The sequence below is a fragment of the Somniosus microcephalus genome, chromosome 25, assembly GCF_052327205.1.
Source record: "Somniosus microcephalus isolate GS21.2 chromosome 25, FLI_Smic_1.0, whole genome shotgun sequence".
Lineage (NCBI taxonomy): Eukaryota > Metazoa > Chordata > Chondrichthyes > Squaliformes > Somniosidae > Somniosus > Somniosus microcephalus.
The window spans coordinates 25,116,864-25,140,591 of NC_141011.1; the positions used below are offsets into that span (position 1 = coordinate 25,116,864).

General features: G+C 46.5%; 1 protein-coding gene across 2 annotated transcripts in view; it reads left to right on the forward strand.

Moving 5' to 3' along the window:
* The first annotated feature begins 524 nt into the window (after window positions 1–524).
* Window positions 525–23,728, forward strand: part of LOC147100547 (immunoglobulin superfamily member 21-like) — a 366,041-nt gene continuing 342,837 nt past the window's right edge. The window contains exons 1-2 of one of the 2 annotated variants that reach the window (XM_085966912.1): window positions 525–1,038; window positions 22,228–22,340. In XM_085966912.1, coding sequence (XP_085823038.1) covers window positions 975–1,038; window positions 22,228–22,340 — 177 coding nt within the window. In that variant the 5' untranslated portion in view covers window positions 525–974. The remainder of the gene's footprint in view (window positions 1,039–22,227; window positions 22,341–23,728) is intronic. The other variant, XM_085966913.1, reaches the window with a different exon arrangement.

Sequence of the window (23,728 nt, forward strand, 5' to 3'; positions counted from 1 at the left end):
AACGTGGAACTGAACCGTGCAACAATCCTGAGCTGGGGAGAGGAAAATTCAGTCAGCGCCCCCTCCCCCCCCCCACAACGAGACCTGCTGCAAAAGGACTGGGCTCAGCTGTGATGCCACCCACAGTCAAATAGCCTGCCAACACTCAAGAATAAACACTTGGGAAGCTATTCGGGGAAGGCACAGCTGTTCCTCGGCATGAGTGAACGCCTTCAAGAAAGAAAGATGGAAAATGAACACTGCAAATAGAATCAATGGTTCAATCCATTGTGTTTTTGAAATATCGCAAAAATCTAAAATGAGTTTCCATGCCATGTTACATAATCTCACTTTGAAACAGTAGGGGATATCTTTCAATTAACCATTAGCCAAATTGATTTTCTTTAATACGTGCAATAATATTCAAAGCATGTTGAAAGTTTACGAGGGTTAAGTGATGATAACGGGCGGGAGGAAGTACAAGTGGGGGAGTAAGAGTTAACCTTCTCGGGGGGAGACAGAGTGTGTGTGTGTGTGAGAGAGAGGGAAATCTCCAGCATTGTCAAATCGGCTTAAAAGCCAGAAATAGTGAACCGTTTTCTGGACTGGAGCTGCAGCGAGGATTTAAAGACATCCAGTGTGTTAAACATCGAGACAGAGAGGGGAAGGGCTGAGTGGGAGAGGTTGCAGCCAAATCTCCGAGTCAGTAATCCCCGTGTCGGGCTGGGGGAATGGAGCAGAATTCCCAGCTAGGAGATCCCAGCTAAGTATATTTTATATGTATATATAATTGAAGACAATTATTAGTAATTCTTTTTTTTAAATCTCTCAAACTCCTATCAACTTGGCTCGGCTTGCATTTTGAGTCCATGTAATTTTCGGTCAGTGTGCTGCCGGCGTTTGCTTGCTGTAAGATGAGGATCTCCCGGCGCGGTGTGCTGGATGGAGCTTTTTACCCAGCGCCTTCTGAACCTGGAGTTTGAAACTGACCAAAAATGAGCAGGAAGAGCCTTTACCAGCGTCCCTTCCTCTTTCTCTATCTGGTGGACCTTGCCCTGGGTAAGTCGAACAGATGAACATTCTCAGGGAGTGGGGTGGGAAGGGGGAGAAAAAGTCTTTTTGCCAAAATATCTGTTGAAAGAACGCATGCATTTATTATCAAGATATTTATAGATGTCTATTCCCAATCTGTGCTTCGAATCAACTCCCATCGATGTGCTGTCCGATCCGAGCCTCTTTATACGGTATTTAGGTTCCATGTAATCTGTATTATCCGTGCATGGTGGATTCCAATTGTTTTAATGGGAACTTGACATCTTTTAACAGCAAATTGTTTTATTGTACAAGAGCGTCCCCCTTAATGTATTTTTTTAGCCCTCAGAATGTTTAAATAAAAGTACTTTCTCATCTGACCCATCATTAAAGGGATGAGGATGGAAATGAAACAACGTGGCTTTCAGAAGCCGTGGCAATGGTAAACCGCAAGGAAATTGAGAGCAGGTTGTTCGATGTTGGATCATTTCAATATGGGACATTTGAATAGTCAGGAATTTCTCACCGACAGAAGCCCCCAGTGAGACCCACCTCCCCTGGCCATTCTGCTGTCCCGCTGGTTCCACTTTGGTTACATTCTTATATATTGTCATCGAACTTTTTTTTGTGTCTGTTCTTGAACGCTGCCGACTCCCACAGCTGCCTACAGAATGAGATTTAACCCTGGAATGGCATGAGCTGCAAGTCTCCATCTCTTGATCTATTTCTCCGCGGAACTGTCCATTTCGGTCAACTTTTCACCATGGATGCAACCACTGGGGGAGATAAGAAGGATGTGTGCCCCCCCCCCAATTTTTTGGCATGAGTTGTGTCCCTTTTCCCTCACTCCAAATCTGATGCCCCCCTCCTCCCATTTATTTATCCATATATATATATATATGCAGCGATGCCTCTGATGCAGGTTGATTTCAGGAATGGGCGGTCAGCGTGGCTATTTCACTGATTTATCACATTTATTGGAGGCGATTGCCCAGTCATAACCTGGTCTCCAGGAAGCACCAAAAAAGCAACCCTGGGGCTGACTCGTTGTTGGATTTTTAACCTCCTACATTGAGGAGAAGCACCAGGCCTCTATTTGGCATCTCGCCCCTGGCAGCCTGGTGGAGATAGGGAGTTTGCTGTCTGGGGACTGAGCTGCCTCCTACCGCTCTGTGGTTTAGTGTGTGCAAGCTCCAATCACCATGGTTGCCACAGTGTCAGTATGTATACCATAATTACGCTGTCTGCCTTGGCTCAGTGGGTCGTGGGTTCAAGTCCCACTCCAGAGATATGAACACATAATCTAGGCTGACACTTCAGTGCTGTACTGAGGGAGTGCTGCACTGTCGGAGGTGCTGTCTTTCAGTTGATACATTAAACCGAGGCCCCTTCTGTCCTCTCAGGTGGATGTCAAAGGTCCCAAGGCTCTATTTTGAATAAAGAGCAGGGGAGGTCACCCCAGTGTCCTGTTTAATATTTATCAAACATCACTTAAAAAAAACCAGATTATCTGGTCATTTACCTCATTGCTGTTTGTGGGAGCTTGCTGTGCAGATTGGTTGCCAGCTTAGAAACATAGAAACATAGAAGATAGGAGCAGGAGTAGGCCATTCAGCCCCTCGAGCCTGCTCCGCCATTCAATGCAATCATGGCTGATCATCCAAACTCAGTAACCTGTCCCTGCTTTCTCCCCATATCCCTTGATCCCTTTAACCTTAAGAAATACATCCAACTCCTTCTTGAATATATTTAATGAATTGGCCTCTACTGCCTTCTGTGGTAGAGAATTCCACAGGTTCACCACTCTCTGGATGAAGAAATTCCTCCTCATTTCTGTCCTAAATGGCATACCCCTTATCCTTAGACTGTGACCCCTGGTTCTGGACTCCCCGACCATCGGGAACATCCTTCCTGCATCTAGTCTGTCCAGTCCTGTCAGAATTTTATAAGTTTCAATGAGATCCCCTCTCATTCTTCTAAACTCCAGCGAGTACAAGCCCAATCGACCCAATCTCTCTTCATACGTCATTCCTGCCATCCCAGGTATCAGCCTGGTGAATCTTCGCTGAACTCCTTCCATGGCAAGAACACCCTTCCTCAGATAAGTGACCACACTTCAAAAGTGCTTCATTGGCTGCGAGGTGCTTTGGCACATCCTGAGGTCAGGAAATGCAAGTCTTTGTTTTCTTTTTTTCTGATTCATCACAAGTTAGGCACGAAGTCCTCTTCACCCTGCCTCTTCAAGGCTCCTCCCCCCCCCCCCCCCCTCTCCCTCGGCTCAGAATAGCACCCTCTACTGTCCCAGTGATGCATTGCCATCTGCTACACCGGCTGTCCATGTGCTGAGACTGACAGCTTAGGACCAACTTAAAGGCCACCTTTCTGCCATGGACTTGTGCCCCAGAGAAACGTTTCAAACTTCACTCAGTGCCTCTTACAGCCAAAGAGCAATCATGTGTTACAGTGCACCGTATGCCCAGCTGGCTCCGATAGAATCAGGTGTTCCTCGCTTGTCTCCTAGATTGAACTTGAGTTACATCCCCTGTTAAAATGACTAACCACTCGGTGATGTAGTGACTCTCCCTTTTAACGAGGTCACTTGAGGGAAAGAAACCGAAAATGGTAGACTGTTGTTAGCCCAGCAAAGTCAACAGCTTAAAAACAATAACGTATTTTTATAATATCCTTGACATAGATATTGAGGGAATATTTAAGCTATAAGTACTCTGTCTGACACATTCCATTCCCGTTAAGTAGCTCGGTTTTTGATAGATTATTTTTCTTCTGTGCATTGACCATGGGTTAAATCTCGGCCTGTCTAACTCCCAGCAACATGATTACTTTATAATGACAGAACTAATGTCACAGGACTGAATATCAGGATGATTGCCCGCTCCGTTGCTCTAGTTAAAAATAAGAGACCTGGTTGGTCTCGGATGCAAGAATGAAAGGTGTAATTATGGATTTTGAAGCCACACATGGCAGTTGGTAATGGGGCTCTACAGCGTTGAGCTGCACAGTTGTTGTAATATCTCATCCAGGAATTGCTGTGTGGCCAAGGATAGTTGGTTTTGGAAGTAGGAAAGTGTGCGTCGCTCCCTCACTTCCAGTGTCCTGGCCAATATTTACCCCGCAACCAGCATCACTAAAACAGATTATCTGGTCATTGTCTGCTTGTGGGAGCTTGCTGTGCGCAAATTGGCTGGCACGTTCCCTACATTACAACAGTGACAATACTTCAAACGTACCCCATTGGCTGTAAAGCGCTTGGGACATCCTGATGTTCTGAAAGGTGCTATATATATAAGCAAGTTCTTTCTTTGACAGAGAAAAGGCTCGCTAAAGATTCTTTTAATGAAGACAGTGTCCCTTCAACAGTTTTTTTGGGGGGGATGCTTGCCACACCGTGGTAAGGGATCTTATTGCTGAGAATGGAACACTTCCAGGCATCAAGGCAGCATAAATGCGTAGGATGCGATCCTGGCGGTTACTCGGTGATCGTGCCCACCACCGCTCTCCCGGGCTGACTCTGCCAGAGTATGTGGAGGTTAGCGAGAGGGCGCATGATTTGCAATGGGCACCCGCACCACTACAGGCACATCTTGGGCGCCCGCCCATCCCATTCGCTGCGGGAAGCTCTGGCATCTGTCTGCTATCCCGAGTCCAGATGCCTGGGCCCAGAAAAGTGGGAAAATCCCGTGTAGGGAGTCCTGCCCTCAGCCCCACCCCATCCACATCGCTGGCCTTGGAAAGAGAGGAAGGTCGGAGGCTCGGCCCCTTACAAGGCCCAGCGGGAAATCCCAGGTTAGTAGGGAACTTCATGTATCCAGGTCCAGGCCTTTTTTGTTGAGGCATTCTGCCAGATTCCTGTCAGAGTAAATTCGGTGCCCTTGTATCAGCATGGGTTAGATGCAAAGTAAATGTTCCCTCTATCCCAGTGATTTTCACACTCTTCTGTGCGGTACACCTGCAAATGTTGATATACTCCCAGGAGGCCCCTGACCTAACTTGTGAAAGGCATCATCTGTTATTGAAAGTCAAATCGTGCTACCATTGAAAGCCCCACTTCAGGACTTGAACACATAATCTAGGTTGACACCAGTGCAGTATTGAGGGACTGCTTCGTCGTCAGAAGTCCCGTCCTTCCGATGAGGAGCTACGCCGAGGCTCCATCCAACTGTTTTTTTTTCCTTTAATGATCCCACGGCGCTATTTGAAGGCGGGCAGACAGTTCTCCCAATGCCCTGGCCAACATTACTCCCTCAACCAACTACATCAAAAAACAGATTAACTGATCATTCACCTCATTGCTGTTTGTGTGGGATCTCACTGTGCACAAATTGGCTGCCCCAATTGCTTACAAAACAACAGTCACTACACTTCAAAGTAATTGAGGTGATGTGAATGTTTGAGAGTCACGGCATAAATTCCAGTCTGTTTTGCTAAACGGCTTGTTTTAAGGAAAGATATATTCTTTTGATTCCAAATATTGGACAAATTTTGCTTGTTTATATTCGACAATAGTGCTTGATAGAAACTCATTTACATGAAGATGTTGCTGATGAAAGGATAGTGTAGGTGGGGACTGGTTTGGCTGTGTGTCTTTTAATCTCTGGGAACTCTCTTTAAATTCATTCTACACAGATGAAGCTGTGATTGGTTGGGGGGAGGGGGTGGCTGGGTGGCACTCTGCATTCTTTCACGTGTGGTGTTTGTCCTGTCGAGACACAAGTGGATGAGAATCTCCTGTTGCTGTGTGATAACACTGTGCTGGGACATCATCTTTCATCCCTGGGTCTGGGTCAGAATCAGATGGATAGGACAATAAGCCTATTTCTGATGGGGATTGAGAGGCACTCGTGTGTTAGAAGCAAAACGTTATCTTTCTGCTCAAGGTGCTTGGATTTGAAGTGGTGCCCAGACCAATCTCCTCAGTGTGACGGGCATGGACTTGTGCAGGATCTTATCGCATGGTCCTTTCAGTTCTGACAGCTGGATTGAAATCCAAACTAGGCTAAGCAGATAAAATCTCCCTTTGATAGACTGAGCAGTGCAGTGGACTTTAAACGCTGCTGATTCAATGCTGAGCTTTGAGTTCCAATCCAAGCCAGATGGAGAAGATGAAAATCACCTGTCTTTGAGAGAAGACCGAGTGGTGCATTCTGATAGAAAGCACAGAGTCTGTCATCTCTAGAGCCTGGCTTCAAATGCAACTCATTGCAAAGCAGAGGAGTCAGATCTCCTCTATGTAATTGCCATTATATTGATCATCTGCTGTTGGTGATAGGTGCGGTACGTTCCTTCCACCGCCAGAATCCAGCACTCAACTTTACCCTGGTCCTGAGAAAGGCCGTAAGAGGCATGGACAACTGAACTCACCTCCAACAGGCCCTATAGGGACCCGCAGTAGTACACGGTTGAATATAAACATGGTAGAGCATTGCTCTGAGGAACCGGGTCTCTCCCAACATCAATTTAAAAAAAATCTATACACGGGTATTAAGAATCATAAAGTGTGATGAATTGAGGGAAGGGCACCTGAATCAATTGCAAACATGAGACCACTCTGCAATGCGGGGAAAGGGTAAGGGAACATTGCGGGCAGTTTTTAAAATTCTTTATCTGGCGACGCTGACATTTATAATCCCTCGCTGGTTGCCCTGAGAAGGTGATGGTGGGCCGCCTTCTTGAGCTGCTGCAGTCCGTGTGGTGACGGTGCGTCCTCAATGCTGTTTGATACAACCAAGTGGCTTGCTTGCCAGTTAAGAGTCAACCATGTTGGTGGGTAAGGACGGCAGGTTTCCTTCCCTAAAGGACATTAGTGAACTAGTTGGGTTTTTACAACAGTCATGGACATAACAGCATTTTATTTCCAACATTTTTTTTTTAATGAATTCAATTTCTCAAACAGCCATGGTGGGATTTGATGTCATGTTCTCTGGATTATTAGTGCAGCAACATAACCACTGCACTACTGCACCCATGAGCAATTACTAATGTGTGTGATTCATTCGTTGTCTACTTCAGCAAGGCTGCACTCCCAGAGCTGAACTTGTCCAGCATGGGTTGGAGTCATCTCCTGAATTTACCCTTTGCTGCAATGAAGGTTATAGCTAATGTCACCCCCCTCCGCCCCCGGGCCTGTTACAGATGTCAAGAGTTTCACATTTATACTCTAGGCAAGTGCTACTCGCTAACTTTTTAATCCAAGACCCCGAACCCCACCAATGTCTTTGTTGAGGATCACTCTCACAAATAAGCTGCACCATAGAGTGACGCGGTCCTGTGCCTGTAGGAATTGTATCCTTTTTGTAATTCTGTTTTATAAAATTCAACAATAAAAAGTGAAGAGATGGTATTTTTCTCAAATTAAATTGTTCTGGACAGCTTTAGCTCAGTTACCAATGGGCAGGATTTGACTGTACAAATGAGTACAAACTGGGTGATTTAAATTGAAGGACCGCAAGGGATGGCGAGTATGTGAAATGAAACATGCCAGACTGATGGAGCCCACTTCTGTCTGGGATCCTTCCATTTGTCCACACACAGTTGCAGACGCTAATAGAATCAGTGCGAACAGCGTCCATGGCCACTGGTATGCTCATACAATTAGGACACCCGAGCCTTTCTATTTTTCTTTCTCATTTCAATGAAAGTGCCCTCTATTGGCTCAGTTGATACTGAACCACAGGGACCACCCAGGGTTGATCCTCGATCTGTGCTTAGTTGCTCTCAGCCTGGGTGGCAAGAGAGGCGGCTCTTCAGGTGAGGTAAGGGAGGCACTGCCTCACCGGGAATTGTGCATGAGCGGGGAGTTGCTGTGGGCTGCAGCTCGAGCCCCAGGTGAGCAGGATGGAGCCGGGCTCCACATTGTGGTGGCAGGATTCCACAAGAAGGGTGGAGCTGGAGAGAGTCCTGGGCTGTGAAATTACAGGAAGGGATGGAGGCATCCGACGTGCATATCGGGAAGAACAAGTTCAAGAAAAGGAGCTGGCTTTGCCAAGTGATTATTGGCTTCCTCTGCTCCCATGTGCTTACTATTCCCTTTCTTTGACCTTGCTTTCTTCTTATGATGAAATAGCTTTGGACAAGAAAATGCATTGCATTTGTGCGAAGGGCCCATTGCCCCGGTAACATGCTGGCTTGGTTAGGCATGTATAGCTCGCCTGTCACAAAGGTCATCAGGTGGCAGTGGGTGCCTAGCGGGACCTGGGTGTCCTTGTACACCAGTCACTGAAAGCAAACATGCAGGTGCAGCAAGCAGTTAGGAAGGCAAATGGCATGTTGGCCTTCATTGCAAGAGGATTTGAGTACAGGAGCAAGGGTGTCTTACTACGTTGTACAGGGCCTTGGTGAGACCACACCTGGCGTACTGTGTGCAGTTTTGGCCTCCTTAACTAAGAAAGGATATACTTGCCATAGAGGGAGTGCAGCGAAGGTTCACCAGACTGATTCCTGGGATGGCAGGACTGTCATATGAGGAGAGATTGGGTCGACTAGGCCTGTATTCACTAGAGCTTAGAAGCATGAGAGGGGATCTCGTGGAAACGTATAAAATTCTGACACGGCTAGACAGACTGGATGCAGGGAGGATGTTTCCCCTGGCTGGGGGGTCTAGAACGAGGGGTGACAGTCTCAGGATACAGGGTAGTGTAGGTACAGTATTCGGGTTCACCAATTGTAGGTGTTGGACGAATGCCTATCAAATAATCGAGGTCGACTCCAGGAGAACAATCAAATAGTTCTTTAATGCAAGAATAATCGAATTCCAACAGCTGGCTGAGATCGGTACAGGAGAGCCATTAAGTAGGACTTAACCAGACGGCGACGCCACGAGGACTGCCTGGGCAGTCCCGTGGATTGCGTCGTGACGTCATCACGTTTTCCCGCGCTTGGGGTGGTCACGTGATGTGTGGCGTGACATCATTGCATTTGCCCGCGCTTGGGACGGTCACGTGATGTGCAACATGACGTCATCGCGTTTACCCGCGTCATCGCGTTCGCCCGCGTCATCGCGTTCGCCCGTGCTCCCAAAGGGGGAACGCCCCGAACTGGCAAACTGTATATATACATCGTTAAAGGGAATTGTGTCTGGTAAGTAAGGGACACTCGGTGGTACCGCTACATGCGCCCCCCCAGAATTCGCTTTAATGGACGTCAAACGGTGAGGTGGTCAGGCGGACGATCGTGCTGTCTCGACGTGGCGGGCGAGGTCGAAATATGTGGTCCGGTAGATGGGGTCTTGAGCGGATCCCGATGTGTGTAAGGGTGAATAAAACGTATTCAGCCATGCGAAGGACCGTGGAAGCGTGTGACCTCTGTAGCCCGCGGTTCGAAGCGGGCGCCGGGGCGAAACAGCTGGCCACGTCATAGTGACTGGCAGGTTGGGCAGACGCGGACCATGGCTCTGTCATTGTTGGAAAAGGTCCCCAGTCTGATGAAATCTGCAGGAATGCCGAATGGGCGATCCAGGAGGAAATAAACGTGGGTCTTGGCAGGTTGGTGAACTCGCCGACAGGCGAGCGAACTCTTCGGCAGTCGGGAACACACGGAACGGTGCTGCCGTAGTGGACTACGGTAACACAGAAGAGAGTGAACCGTTGCTGCATTGATCAGCGAACTCTTCGGCAGTCGGGAACACAGACGAGAGTGACCCGATGCTGTGTTGATCAGTGATCGGTGATGACAGCAATTTTCGCATGGCCGATTGCGGCCACGGGATGCCCGTTGGACCCGTCCTCGATGGTCGCAGTGTCAGTAGATGTTTGCTTTAGTTGAGGGGAACACTGTAGAGAGGGCGGCAACGCTTCTAGTTGTTGTTGATTTTGGTAGGGGGAAAACTGCCGGGAGGGCGGCAACGCTTCTAGTTGTTGTTGATTTCGGTAGGGGGAAAACTGCCGGGAGGGTGGCAACGCTTCTAGTTGTTGTTGATTTCGGTAGGGGGAAAACTGCCGGGAGGGCGGCAACGCTTCGCCGTCGCGCTGAAAAGCATGGTAGAAAAGACAGACCGACAGGCTGGTGCGGCGTCGGCGGGGGATGGGTCCTCATGGTTTGTGAGGGGCGAATCTTTGTGGTTTGCGAGGGATGGGTCCTTGTGGTTCGCGAGGGAGGAATCCTCATGGTTTGCGAGGGAGGAATCCTCATGGTTTGCGAGGGGTGGGTCCTCGTGGGTTGCGAGGCTTGGTTTTTGAGGACTGAGTCCTCGTGGCCTCTCCGCCGGGGCGCGCTCCGATCCTGTGAGCCCGAAAACGTGCTGCACCCGCGCTGTGAGGTGTTATACTTGCTGTTCCGCCGTGGGGTTGTCGAAGAGACTGACTCTCCGAACTTAGGTAGAGCTGTCGAAAACGGGGACCATATCCAGGTACGTGGTCTGCGCCATATCGATGTTGCACAGGGCGAACGGGGCTTCTACCAGAATAAAGCACGAGGGCGATTGTTGCTCCCAGTGTTGCGGTAGCTGAGCGAAACGGCTGTAGCTTCCGTGCGTGCTTCTTTCATGAAAAACGTTCACGAAAAATCGGGGTCCAGCTGCGCTGCTTTCGTGAAAAACGTTCACAAAAAACGGGGTCACCAATGTAGGTATTGATGAGCTCCCGTCCTCACGTCGTTGGTCACCAATTGTAGGTATTCGGGTTCACCAATTGTAGGTGTTGGACGAATGCCTATCAAATAATTGAGGTCGGCTCCAGGAGAACAATCAAATAGTTCTTTAATGCAAGAATAATCGAATTCCAACAGCTGGCTGAGATCGGTACAGGAGAGCCATTAAGTAGGTCTTAACCAGACGGAGACGCCACGAGGACTGCCTGGGCAGTCCCGTGGATTGCGTCGTGACGTCATCACGTTTTCCCGCGCTTGGGGCGGTCACATGATGTGCGGCGTGACGTCATTGCGTTTGCCCGCGCTTGGGACGGTCACGTGATGTGCGACGTGACGTCATCGTGTTTACCCGCGTCATCGCGTTCGCCCGCGCTCCCAAAGGGGGAACACCCCGAACCGGCAAGCTGTATATATACATCGTTAAAGGGAATTATGTCCGGTAAGTAAGGGACACTCGGTGGTACCACTACAGTAGGACATTTAAGACTGAGATGAGGAGAAATTTCTTCACTCAGAGGGTGGTGAACCTGTGGAATTCTCTACCACAGAGAGCTGTGGAAGCCAAGTCACTGAATATGTTTAAGAAGGAGATAGATAGATTTCTAGACACAAAAGGCATCAAGGGGTATGGGGAGAGAGCGGGAATATGGTATTGAGATAGAGGATCAGCCATGATCATATTGAATGGCAGGGCAGGCTTGAAGGGCCGAATGGCCTACTCCTGCTCCTATCTTTCTATGTAGCCTCACCTGATCTAGATAGGGGAAATATCAGCTGGGTACCAATCGACTTGGACCCTGTTAGCACTGATTCTTTTAGCATCTGCAATTTTGCTTGCAGACAAATGGAAGGACCTAAACCTGAGGTGAGCACTCGCCGCTCTCCCTATCTGACATTTTACATTGCACATGCCCACCCCTAGTTGTTCTGTTGTGACTGGAGCGCGAAAGGACTGGGGTACAGCCAGTGGGCGATGGCCGAATCGGGTTACGTTGTCGGGCTTCCTATGGTCGAATTCACCAGCACTCAGTGTCCAGCTTTGTACGTGGCTACTTGGGTGAGGTACTGGAGGCCTGCTGTCATCCGTGGAGCCATAGCCAGCAAGAGTCAGCCTCTTCACGAGCGGAAGGGAGGGAAACAAATAAGGGGCTAATTTTCATGACCCTCGCCCCCCCTCCTCCACCCCCACCCCTACCCCCATGCCCAGGCGTTTGACTGGAGCAGCATGCCCAAAGTGCGATGCATCTGTCCAGGCCCAGGATCACCGCTGTTTTCTGGTCTGGGTTATTAACATGGCCCAATGGCCTCCCAGGCATAGACTCATCCCTTGACAGGTCCAGCTGCATTCCCCTGGGAAGCCCTGGAAATCCCAGGGCAATGTAAATGGGGTGGAGGCCCATCTCACTGGGCTTCTGCTCCCATATTCCTGACATTGTACCTGGGGAATGGACATTTTCTGGGGGCAAAGGTTAGAGAAATTTTCCTCTAACATTGGAAGGAACAGCAACAAAAATAAATATTTATTCTGTGTCAATACACATCAAACAGAACAGAATTAAAACTGAAATATATTCATATATAAAACCCTGAAGGTAATATCTTGTATAATTCACTCACTACAAGGAAGCACTAGCTCCCTGTCTTATATTAGCAGATCTCTGTGATCTCCTAATATTTAATTATTTTCTCCACAGTTTGCAGTAAGAGTTAACGCTTCTAAATTTCTGGGTCAGGCGAAGGTGATAATTCATAAATATTAAACAGCTCACATCAATCCCCATTATTTTCTATGATATTGCTAATACTTTTAATGTATTTTGATCCATAATCATTTTTTAAAAAAAAATTCAACGAATAACTGATGGAATTTTCCTCCTTGGTGCCAATAATTGGAAGTGTATTTGAGTCAGTACTAATTAGACCATGGCCTCATTAATTAACTGTCATTCTGCTGTAGTGCACTTGTCTGGTGTGATCGCATTGTAGTGTTTTAATTTAGTTTAATACAAACAAGCTTCTTGATTGATTTCTGCTTTCAGGATATTATGCCGTTGTAACTTATGTTGTGAAACTCGCACACTCCAGATATCCCAGCGTACGCACTCATTCTCCTTCCTGCAACCTCACTGTGTTGAAATCAAGGTTGATTACACCATCTCCTACTCTAATTCATCCTTTTCCAAAATGTGGCTCTCCTTACCTCCTTCATTCCTCCCTTTCTCCTACAATCTTTTCAGACCCAAGCTTGGCATCGCTTCATCACTGCTTCTCGATGTATCTCATCTTCTCCCCTATGCTGTTCAACATTGGCACTGTCCTCCATTTTGGGCCCAGGAGAGTGTAAAAATTTTCTTGTTACATCATTATTATCATATTGCATGTTCCTCCTCCTGCTCTCACAATTCTCTCCTCTTCACTTCTAAAGGCTCGGGCCGGGATGCTAGGAGCCCTCCACTACCTTGCCCAAGTGGTCTTGCTTTATGGGAGTCAAGGCAGTGAGTGGTGCTGGATCCTTGGAGGGGGCGGCGGTCATCACAGCCAAGCTTGATCCTGTTCTCCGATGATGTCCACGCGCACGCGCTTTGAAGCAGGGTCATTGGACGGCGATCAGGAGTGGGAACGCTGATTGATTTTTTTCCTCCCTGATCCGGGGCACTGGGGCAGAATTCATTTGAAGTCAATGGAAATAAAAATCAGGAGAGATGTATAACGGGCTGCCGACTCGCTAGCAACCGTTTTACACTATCGCACGAAATCAAAATCTACCCCGTTGTGTCCAGTCACAGCTGCTTCTGCCGCGATTCTGGCTGAGACCAGCTAACTCGGCATTGGCCCATACAAGCGGCATTGGAAAACATCACTGGGTCATCTAAATCCTATCTCGTTGCTCACGTGCAATTTTAATGTGCCAGGACTAACTCTCCAAGGCTCTTCCACTTCCCGAAAAGGTGGCCCAATCCCACTTTAAATTGAGATTAAAGAAAATAATGCTTTAACTGATTAACATTTATATTAATGTATAATATATTAAAAATCTTGCGTCGAGTCAGATTTTTCCATTATAAATTTCTTTGTCCACAATTTATAATGGGAAACTGCCTATATAAACTTGCCGAGCTGTGATTGCAGTGACAAGTGTACATATGCAGTTTCCATTATCAATTGTGGACATAGAAATTTATAATGGAAAAAGTTGACAGGGAGTGCACACAGATGTAAGATATATCCTTGCAAACTACAATCCCATTTCAACCTCCCTTTCCTCTTCAAAGTCCTTAAACATGTTGTCACAACCCAGATCTCTGCCCATCTCTCTCATTGCTCGCTGGTTTTAAAACCCCTCAATCGAGTTTGCATCTCTCCAACAGCACGGAATGGCCCTATCCCGTGTCACCGATGACATTTTCCGTGAGTGTGACCATGGGGCATTATTTCTTGCTACAGCCTTTGACACAGCCAAGCATACTCTTCTAAAACCTCTTATCCAGTCGATGGACTGCCCCTGCTTGGTTTCACTCATCCATCAGTTAGTAACCAGGGCATCTTCAGCAATGGCTTCTCTTCCTGGCCACACACTATTACCTCTGGAGTCCCCCAAGGATCTATCCTTCGCTCCTTCTCTTCCTCATCTATGTGCTGCCTTTAGGTGACAACATTCACAAACATGGGGCCAGCTTCTATACGTACACTGATGACACCCAGCACTACCTCTCCAACACCTCTCTCGGCTGCTCTGCTGCCTCTGAGCGATCAGACTTCCTTTCTGACACCCAGTCTTGGATGAGCCACGATTTCCTCCAACCAAACATTGAGAAGACCAAAGCCATCACCTTTGACCCCTGCCACAAACTCTGTACCTTTGCTGCAAACTCTATTCCCTTCCCGGTCTCAGGCTGAATCAGACCGCTTACAATCTCATTGCCCTATTGGACCCTAAGCTACCTACTTCCACCTCTGTGACGTTGCCAATCTGCCACTGAAACGCTCATACATGCCTTTATCACCTCTACATCGATTATTCCATGGTCTCCTGACCAGCCTCCCATCATCCACCCTCAGCTGATCCAAAATTCAGCTGTCCATATCCTATCCTGCACAAAGACCTGCTTGTCCACTATCATATCCTCGATGACCTACGTTGCTCCCATATGCCTCAAATTTATCCTCATTTTTAAATCCCTCTGTGGCCCTGATCCGTCTACCTCTGTAAACTCCTCCAGTGCTACAACTCTCTTCACACTCTTCCTCTGGACTCTTTTGCATGCCCCTGCCCTTCACCCCACTATCAGTGGTTGTGCTTTCAGCCATCCAGGCCCTTGCTCTGTAATTTCCACCATAAACCCGTGCACCTCGCCACCTCCCTCTCTTCCTTTAAGATCCTCCATAAATGTTACTTCTTTGTTCAAGCTTTTGGTAACCCCTCCGAAAATCTCCTTTGGCTTCGCATCCATTTTATTCCACTTGCTGCTGTGAAGCGTCTTGTGATGTTTTCCTACATTAGAGGCACAATGAAAATGCAAGTTGTTGTTATTAATTTAATCTAGATGCATATTGTTATGTTATTTAAGTAATTAAGTAAAAAAAAATTACACAAAGGGACAAAAAAAAGAGGCACCAGGATCTGAGAACTTAATGGAATCACGCTAAGAGCCTCAGGACGTTTTATTGTCATTTGTGAATCTTAGCGAGAAAGTAAATGTGAATAAGGAATACGCGAAGGACATCCATGAGGAGCCACTTCACAAGATAATTACAGATGAAGAAGGCCATTCAGACCATCATGATTCTTCCATTCAGAGAGTCCCACAGCAACATCCAATTGTTTCTTAAACGATTCCAGGGTTTTGGCCTCCACTATTCTATCTGAAAGTTTATTCCACACAAAAATCACTATTTGTGTGAAGACATTTTTTTTTGATTTCAGTCCTAAAATGACCTCTTACTAGTTTCAACCTATGCTCCCAAATTCTACTCCGACAGTTTAATTTAAAGTAACATTCTAGGATAGCCTTTTCTATATCCTTAACAATCTTGTATACCTCTTTTTTAAGGTCACCTTTCAAATGCGTTCTTTCCAGGCTGAAAAGGCCAAGTTTCTCCAGTCTGTCCTCATATATCAGACCCCTGACACTGGGGATTAGCCTGAAGCTCTTCTCTGCACTGCCACCAGCACTTACATTGGTTACATCAAGTCTACAGCACAGAAACAGGCCATTCGGCCCAACTGGTCTGTGCTGTCATATGCGCTTCCCATGAGCCTCCTCCCACCCCTCTTCATCTAACCCTATCAGTATATCCTTCTATTCCTTTCTCCTTCATGTGCTTACCTAGCTTCTCCTTAAATGCATCTATGCTATTAGCCTCAACCACTCCTTGTGGTAGTGAGTTCCACATTCTAACCACTCTTTTGGTAAAGAAGTTTCTCCTGAATTCTGAATTCTGGATGCAGTATTCCAGGAACAGCCTGACCAGAGCACTATGTACAGTTTGATCATTTTCTCCTCTGGCTTATAGTCTACTGTTTTGGCTATGTAGTTCAACAATCTATTGGCTTAATTGATTGTTGTTCTGCAGTGGTTGGACATGTTTAGCATCAAGTCTACTAAGAATTCTAGATCTCTTTCAGCTTCATCCTTATCTATTTCAATGCCATTGATGGAGTATATGTGTTGTGTATTTTTCCTTCCTTTGTGTAGTACTTTACATGTGCCTGAATTAAATTGCATCTGCCATTATTTTGCCCCCTTGCATATTTTATCCAATTCACTCTTGTTTCTGAGCTGCCTCGACTGATTCCACAGCCTCTCCCAGTTTGGTATCACCTTCAAATTTAAAGTTATATACCTGGCTCTTGGTCTTGGGCATTCCTGACTCCCAGATCATGTTAATCTTTCTCATTCTGTGGTCGCTGTTCCCCAGGGGTGCCATGGCTTCCATCTCTTGAACATTACCTGGGTCCTTAACAAATGGCAGATCGAGATGAGCATTTCCTCTCCTGGCTTCCTTGACACACTGGGTCAAGAAGCAGTTGTGCACTACTTCTACCAACTCTGACTGTAAACCACTTGAGTTTTCCCAGTTTACATTAGATTGATTTAAGGAAAGAAAGAAAGAACGGGCATTTAAATAGCACCTATCATGATCTCAGGACGTCCCAAAGTGTTTTACAGCCAATGAAGGACTTTTGAAGTATAGTCACTGTTGTACTGTATGGAATATGGCAGCCAATTTGCGCACAGCAAGACCCCACAAACAGCAATGTGGTAATGACAAGATCATCTGTTTGAAGATGATAGTTAAGGGGTAAATTTTAGCCAGGACACCAAGGGAGAACTCCCGCGCTCATCTTCCAAATAGTGTCATGGTATCTTTTACATCCACCTGAGAGAGCAGACGGAGCATTGGTTTAATGCCTCATCCGAAAGTCTCCCTTTGAACGAACATTCCTGTTCTCTCATACCATTCCTATCTCTTCATGGGGCAAATTGTCCTCCTGCTTATTCTGTCTGGATGGTCTATAGCAAAGCTTGGCATTTTTTTAGATTATTTTGAATTGATTTGAATTCAAGCTTAACAGTAGAGAGGAACTAGGAATTTAAAAAGAGTCAGAACTGCAGGAATGAAGAAGATTGGATTCCAGTCCCTGAAAGGATGTGCTGAGACTGCTGTCCATTTGTTATATGCTGGAAAATTAGAAAGAAAAGTCTTAGCGCCTTTCACGACCACCGGATGTCTCAAAGCACTTTACAGCCAATGCAGTACTTTTGAAGTGGAGTCACTGTTGTAATGTGGGAAACGCGGCAGCCAATTTGCACACAGCAAGCTCCCACAAACAGCAATGTAATATTGACCAGATAATCTGTTTTTTGTTGTGTTGATTGAGGGATAAATATTGGCCAGGACACCGGGGATAACTCCCCTGCTCCTCTTTGAAATAGTGCCATGGGATCTTTTACATCCACCTGAGAGGGCAGACGGGGCCTCGGTTTAACATCTCATCCAAAAAACTGCACCTCTGACAGTGCAGAATTCCCTCACCACTGCACTGGAGTATCAGCCTCGATTTATGTGGTCAAGTCCCTGGAGTGGGACTTGAACCAACAACCTTCAAACTCAGAGACGAGTGTGCTACCAACTGAGCCACAGCTGACACTAATAAAGAAAACATTTGGATAGAAGGCAAATCTTGCACAGAAATACAGATGAGAATTTGCTGCTTCTAACAGGCCTGGCAATGCCTGAATTTCCTTCCCTCTTCCTCTCTCCTGTGGCACTGACTCATGTTGGAAAATGGCTCCATGGGCACCGGTCACACGTGGTACCTCAATCCAGTGGCTATTGTTCATGTATGAGCCTAGACATTGAGTGTCACAAGCTATTCCATCTTGTTGGGTCTAACAATTAAGCTTGATCCTGCTCCTGCATGTAATTTCCAGCAGGGTCATTGGATAGTGATAGGGAATGGGAATCTAGGCTGATTTATATTTTACATAAGTCTTTCCCTAACTCTGGAGCAGTGAGGCCAATTGTACTTTCCCTACTGCCACCTTGGCTGAGATCAGCTAACTCAGCACAGACCGGGAATCTAACCTGGCATTTTCCAGGTCTTTATGGCCCATTTCCATGCTGGACATGTACCAACTGAACCATGGAGAAGCTCTTGAGGATTTAGTTAATGTTGAAGTGCAGGGAAGGTTCTCACAGATTTGGTAGAAATTCCATAGGTAGTGCCTCAAAACTGATACTATCCTTTGTATAATATTATTTGCCCATTCCTCCTCTTCTTGAGTTTTCACGCCCCAAGCATGTTCCTCGGCGGAGAGGACAGGTTGGAGATCTGCGTCCTCCCTCCCACCTTCTCTTTTTGTGTTCTCTCTTTTTCTCTCTCTCTCTGTCCACTTTCTTGTTTCTCCATTTTATCAAAACTACAATCGTCAGTGCTGCTCTGACCACAGGGAGTTGTGGCAGAGATGAACGTGTGAGCTGGGAGGCAATGGCACGCATGGACCTTAAAGAAGGAGGGGAGATTAGAGGTGTAGTGTTAATGGGAGAGAACAGATGAGGCAAGGATGGACTTTTTGAGGAAGAGAGGCAATTTGGCAGTTAAAGAGAGAGGGATTGTATCTGAACAAAGCGAGCCACCAGTAATGTAGGTGAGCATTGGTGCCAGGAAAGATAGTTGAGTGGGTAGGTGTTAGGTGGGTAGTGAACCAAAGGGACAGAGATAGGTCTCACATTCCCTCCTCCTATGTTTAATCCCGGTGGTACTTCAAGCCTTAGCCCGTCACCTTTGTTTCTTTAAATTAACAAAAGAAAGTACATGACCCACTGGGCTGGAGCTAGAATATCACTCTCATTAGGCCTCATTCTTCCTCCTGGTAGTACACCTGAGATTGAAAACTTACTGTGGGTAGGTTCGCAGGTGGGAACCCTCAGCCTACTGCCCTGTAGCAGAGGGCTCTGGAGATTCAATATGATGCACCATGGTGCCACCCCAGTCCAGCCCTATACTCTATTTACACACTGGACATTATCCTGTGCATCTCCTAAATTCAGAAATGATTTTAATAACAGCTACAGTTGTAACAAAAAAGATCGTTGGGACTTTTATTGCAATAGCGCCAAGGTGGAGGCAGCCCTCTGTCATCTTTATGCCATGTCATCTGGGCACCATCTGGCATCTGTTCAGCTCTGGGTATACAACAGTACATCTTAAAGAGTCATGTAAAATAAATCCTCTAGAAGATACCAATTATACATGGGGCCACTGGAAAAAAGACGCTGCATTTTAACAACTATGCAAAAAAGCCACTTGTGGGAGGAGTGGCGAGAGGGCAGTGCAGCAGACAGAATAACACCCGGAACACAGAGGAGCCTGGATTTAGAGGAAGCTTATGACAGAGTGTCTATAAGGAGAAAAGGTCTATTGTTTCATTGGTAGCCATGCAACCGAGCAGCGTGGCATGAAGTGTCGAGTGACTAGATGAAATGTGAGACCAGGTATTAGATGAGCATGCTTATTATCAACTCAGTGGGTAAATATACTGCCTCAGGGTGAAACTGAGCCTTATAGATCAGGAAGGTCCCAGGTTGAATCCTGAATCTATGTTCAATTAGCCAATCGCAATCAGGGGCCGTAAGAGGTGTTACAATTAGCATTGGGTGAGGAAAGAATTGGGCTCCACTATGAAACCCACCCCTCCTCCGACATTCAACAACCTGCCAGCGCTCCATTGTCCGGCCTCTCGTAGGAGGAATGTCCACTTGGTTGAGCTTGCACAGGGCGACCAAAGCACATAGCGCCATATCTCAGCAAGGGCCCGTCCCTTCAGGAGAAGAGGGGAGTGAACTATTTAAGCAGTAAATGCTGATGGCACCGTGGAGGGAGGTGTGGGCAGATTTAATTATGCACCCCTTGTAATACAGAACTGCCTTCAGAGACAGTATAAACAAAGTGGCAGGGAACGGCACCTCACAAGGTGGTTTCCATCTCTACCTCTGGGGGCAAAGTGCCGCCGGTGAAAAACGTACATCGCGGTGATTGGCACCGCCTGCCATCGGGGACCCCATATTGCTCTGGCTACGGACAGGCAGAACACGACTTCCAATCACAGTTATTTGGCTCCAATTATATTGTAGGTCACTTCTACTGCAGACAATAACAACAACAGCTTGTATTTATATAGCGCCTTTAACGTAGTAAAATGTCCCAACACGCTTCACAGGAGTGTTATAAGATAAAAAATTGACACCGAGCCACATAAGAAATTAGGGCAGATGACCAAAAGCTTGGTCAAAGAGGTAGGTTTTAAGGAACATCTTAAAGGAGGAAAGAGAGGTAGAGAGGCGGAGAGGTTTAGGCAGGGAGTTCCAGAGCTTAGGGCCTAGGCAGCAGAAGGCACAGCCACTGATGGTTGAGCAATTAAAATCAGGGATGCTCAAGAGGGCAAAATTTGGGGAGCGCAGATATCTCGGGCGGTGAGGGTTGTGGGGCTGAAGGAGATTACAGACATGGGGAGGGGCGAAGCCATGAAGGGATTTGAAAACAAGGATGAGAATTTTGAAATCAAGGCGTGCTTAACCAGGAGCCAATGTAGGTCAGTGCACACAGGGGGTGATGGGTGAACAGGACTTGGTGCGAGTTAGGACATGGGCAGCCGAGTTTTGGATGACCTCAAGTCTACATAGGGTAGAATGTGGGAGGCCAGCCAGGAGTGCATTGGAATAGTCAAGTCTAGAGGTAACAAAAGCATGGATGAGGGTTTCAGCAGCAGATGAGCTGAGGCAGGAGTTCCAAAATATGAATGGAGTCTCATCTCTTGTGGTAACCTCTCGCATCCCTAGACATAATACAAAAGTAATCAACTGGTAGCTGATCCCACTTCTCACCTCTAGCAAACTTTCTTGTCTCTATTTTTTCAATGCTACTATGGTCATTGCTTCTTTGAATGTTCTCTCTTGTTCCTCCTAAGCTCCAAATGCCCAGTCCTACCTCCATTTGGTGTTGAAATCAGACTCATTGCTCCTTCACCTACTCTCACTTCTTCTTCTCCAGGATCTCGAAATTGTGAGGCTCCTCACCTCCCTTAGAATTTCCTTCTTCCAATAATCAGCAGTGTTTTAAAATCCAAACTGGGTAACCCCTAATCACTGGCAAAGAGTAGCCAGAGCCCCCCTCGCAGCCCTGCTTAAACCTTTGTGGTGACAGATTGATCATTGTATTAAAAAGGTAACGCGCCTGCCCGTCACAGTCCAGACGTCACACACTGCTCAGTGCAATTTTCCATGCACAGTTCTGGTCTCTATAGTACAAAAAGGATATAGAGGCATTGGAGAAGGTGCAAAAAAGATTCACAGGGATGATACCAGAACTGAGAGGTTATAACTTATCAGGAAAGACTGAATAGGCTGGGGGCTCTTTTCTCTAGAAAAGAGAAAGCTGAGGGGTGACCTGATGGAGGTCTTTAAAATTGTGAAGTGGTTCGATAGAGAAAATGTTTCCACTTGTGGGAGACCAAAACTGGGGGCAATAAATGTAAGATAGTCACTAATAAATCCAATAAGGAATTCAGGAGAAACTTCTTTAAAATGGTGAGAACATGGAACCACATGGAGTGGTTGAGGTGAATAGCATAGATGCATTTAAGGAGAAGCTAGAGAAGCCCATGTGGGAGAAAGGGATAAAAGGACATGTTGATAGGGTGAGATGAAGTAGGGTGGGAGGAAGCTGTGTGGAGCATTAGTCTGGCATAGACCCGTTGGGCCGAATGGCCTGTTTCTGTTTTGTAAATTCTGTGTAATTCTATGTAACTTCTGTCTGACTTTACCTCATCCTTTTTACTGTTCTCAACCTTGGCGGTGTCCTGCAATGTGACCTTAGCCCTTCAGTTGGGTTTCTCAGTTAACTAAAATCTAGCCCAACAACAGTAAGGATCTAAATTAACACAGGCGATTAAATGACACAAGGTTGATGGAAATTCTTTATAACCGTTTGATTTTTTTCCCCTAAAGAGCCAGAGATTTAAAATTTAAAGATGAAATGATGACATCTGCTGGAGTTAAGAGCCTTTTGGTGATTTGAAGTAACATTGTTTTCCTTATTTGTTGGGATTGCAGGATATTTGACGGTGAACATTGAACCGATCTCCCCTGTAGTAGCAGGCGATGCTGTCACTTTGAAATGCAACTTCAAAACAGACGGGAGGCTGCGGGAGATTGTGTGGTACAAGGTAAGCCGTTGACTGTTGGCTGGCGTCAGGAAGCTCCTGTAATTGAATGCACGCGTTGGCAGAAATAGATGGAAAAGAATTTCTAGGCTCTTTAATACTTTGCAGGTGTGCAGCCCCGTTGACGGAGAGTAGTCCACAGGCACTGGTCTTCGCCCTTTACATTCGGCATTGGGGACCAGGCTCTGTGGGGTTGTCGTGGTCTGGTCTGCAACATGGACCCAAACGCTTGGCACTGGCTTTCTGCATTTACTTTAGCTAAACTGGTAGGGTTAACCCAACACCACATTTGTGTGGGTCTGTGACGTGGTCAGTTTCCCAAATGCTGGATCATTTACTCAATGGAGTGCAGTCAGTGAGTGTCAGCTGCACTTGAGTGGTGTAGAAGTATCCTGATTGCTCCACAGAACTGCGAGAGAGACAGACTGTAAGAGTCTCGCCAGCCCCTGCGCTGATACACAATCACACACATTATTAGTGTCGCGCGGTTAGAATGACCTCCATTTACCAAATCCATCATCTGGCAGGGGTGAGATTGGCGAACAGCTCATTGCCTGGGTTTGTTTGACAAAGATTCATCCAATATCCTGACACCTAATGCTTCCACATCGGGAAGCACAGATGATGTTAAGTGCAAAGAATAGAGCTGTCTTTAAAAACCTTTCACGTGTCATGTTTAATGTACTAGGAATTTCTGGATGTTTTGTTCAAAAATCAGGCTGTCCAGTCCAAAGTGAGGGGAAAAAAAGAGCCAGATTTGGAAGGAGGGGAGGAAAATCATGAGGTGGGACTCCGTGGAGAAGGCGCATAATAATAGAGTTGAGCAAAGATGCACTGAAGTAAATAACTTAACGCAATTGGTTTTGTATTCCCTTTGTCCCTCCTCCACTGCCAAATCTGACTCACCTCAGATGTTGCTGAAATTCACTCGTGTTTTGTTCAAACTCCTGAGCAAGAAATCACAAAGGCAAAAAAAATTAAACTGTTTCTTCAGAAAGTTTTCTCACGTCCCGTGGAAGAAAAGGCTTCCAAAAACTGGTGTCGGCCTGAGTGCCTGCCAATTAGACCGTGTTTTGGAAACCACTTGAGATGAGTTGAAAAGGCTGGAGTTCAGACTTAGAGAGGGAATTGCTTTCTGATATTTTACAGACATTAAGGAATTTAGTCAACTCCATCGATATGGGATACTGTGATTAAAAAGAAAAACTTGCATTTATATAGCACCTTTCATGACCACAGGACGTCCCAAGCACTTTACAGCCAATGAAGTACTTTTTGAAGTGTAGTCACTGTTGTAATGTTGGAAACAAGGCAGCCAATTTGCGCACAGCAAGGCCCCACAAACAGCAATGTAATCTGTTTTATTGAGGGATAAATATTGGCCAGGACAT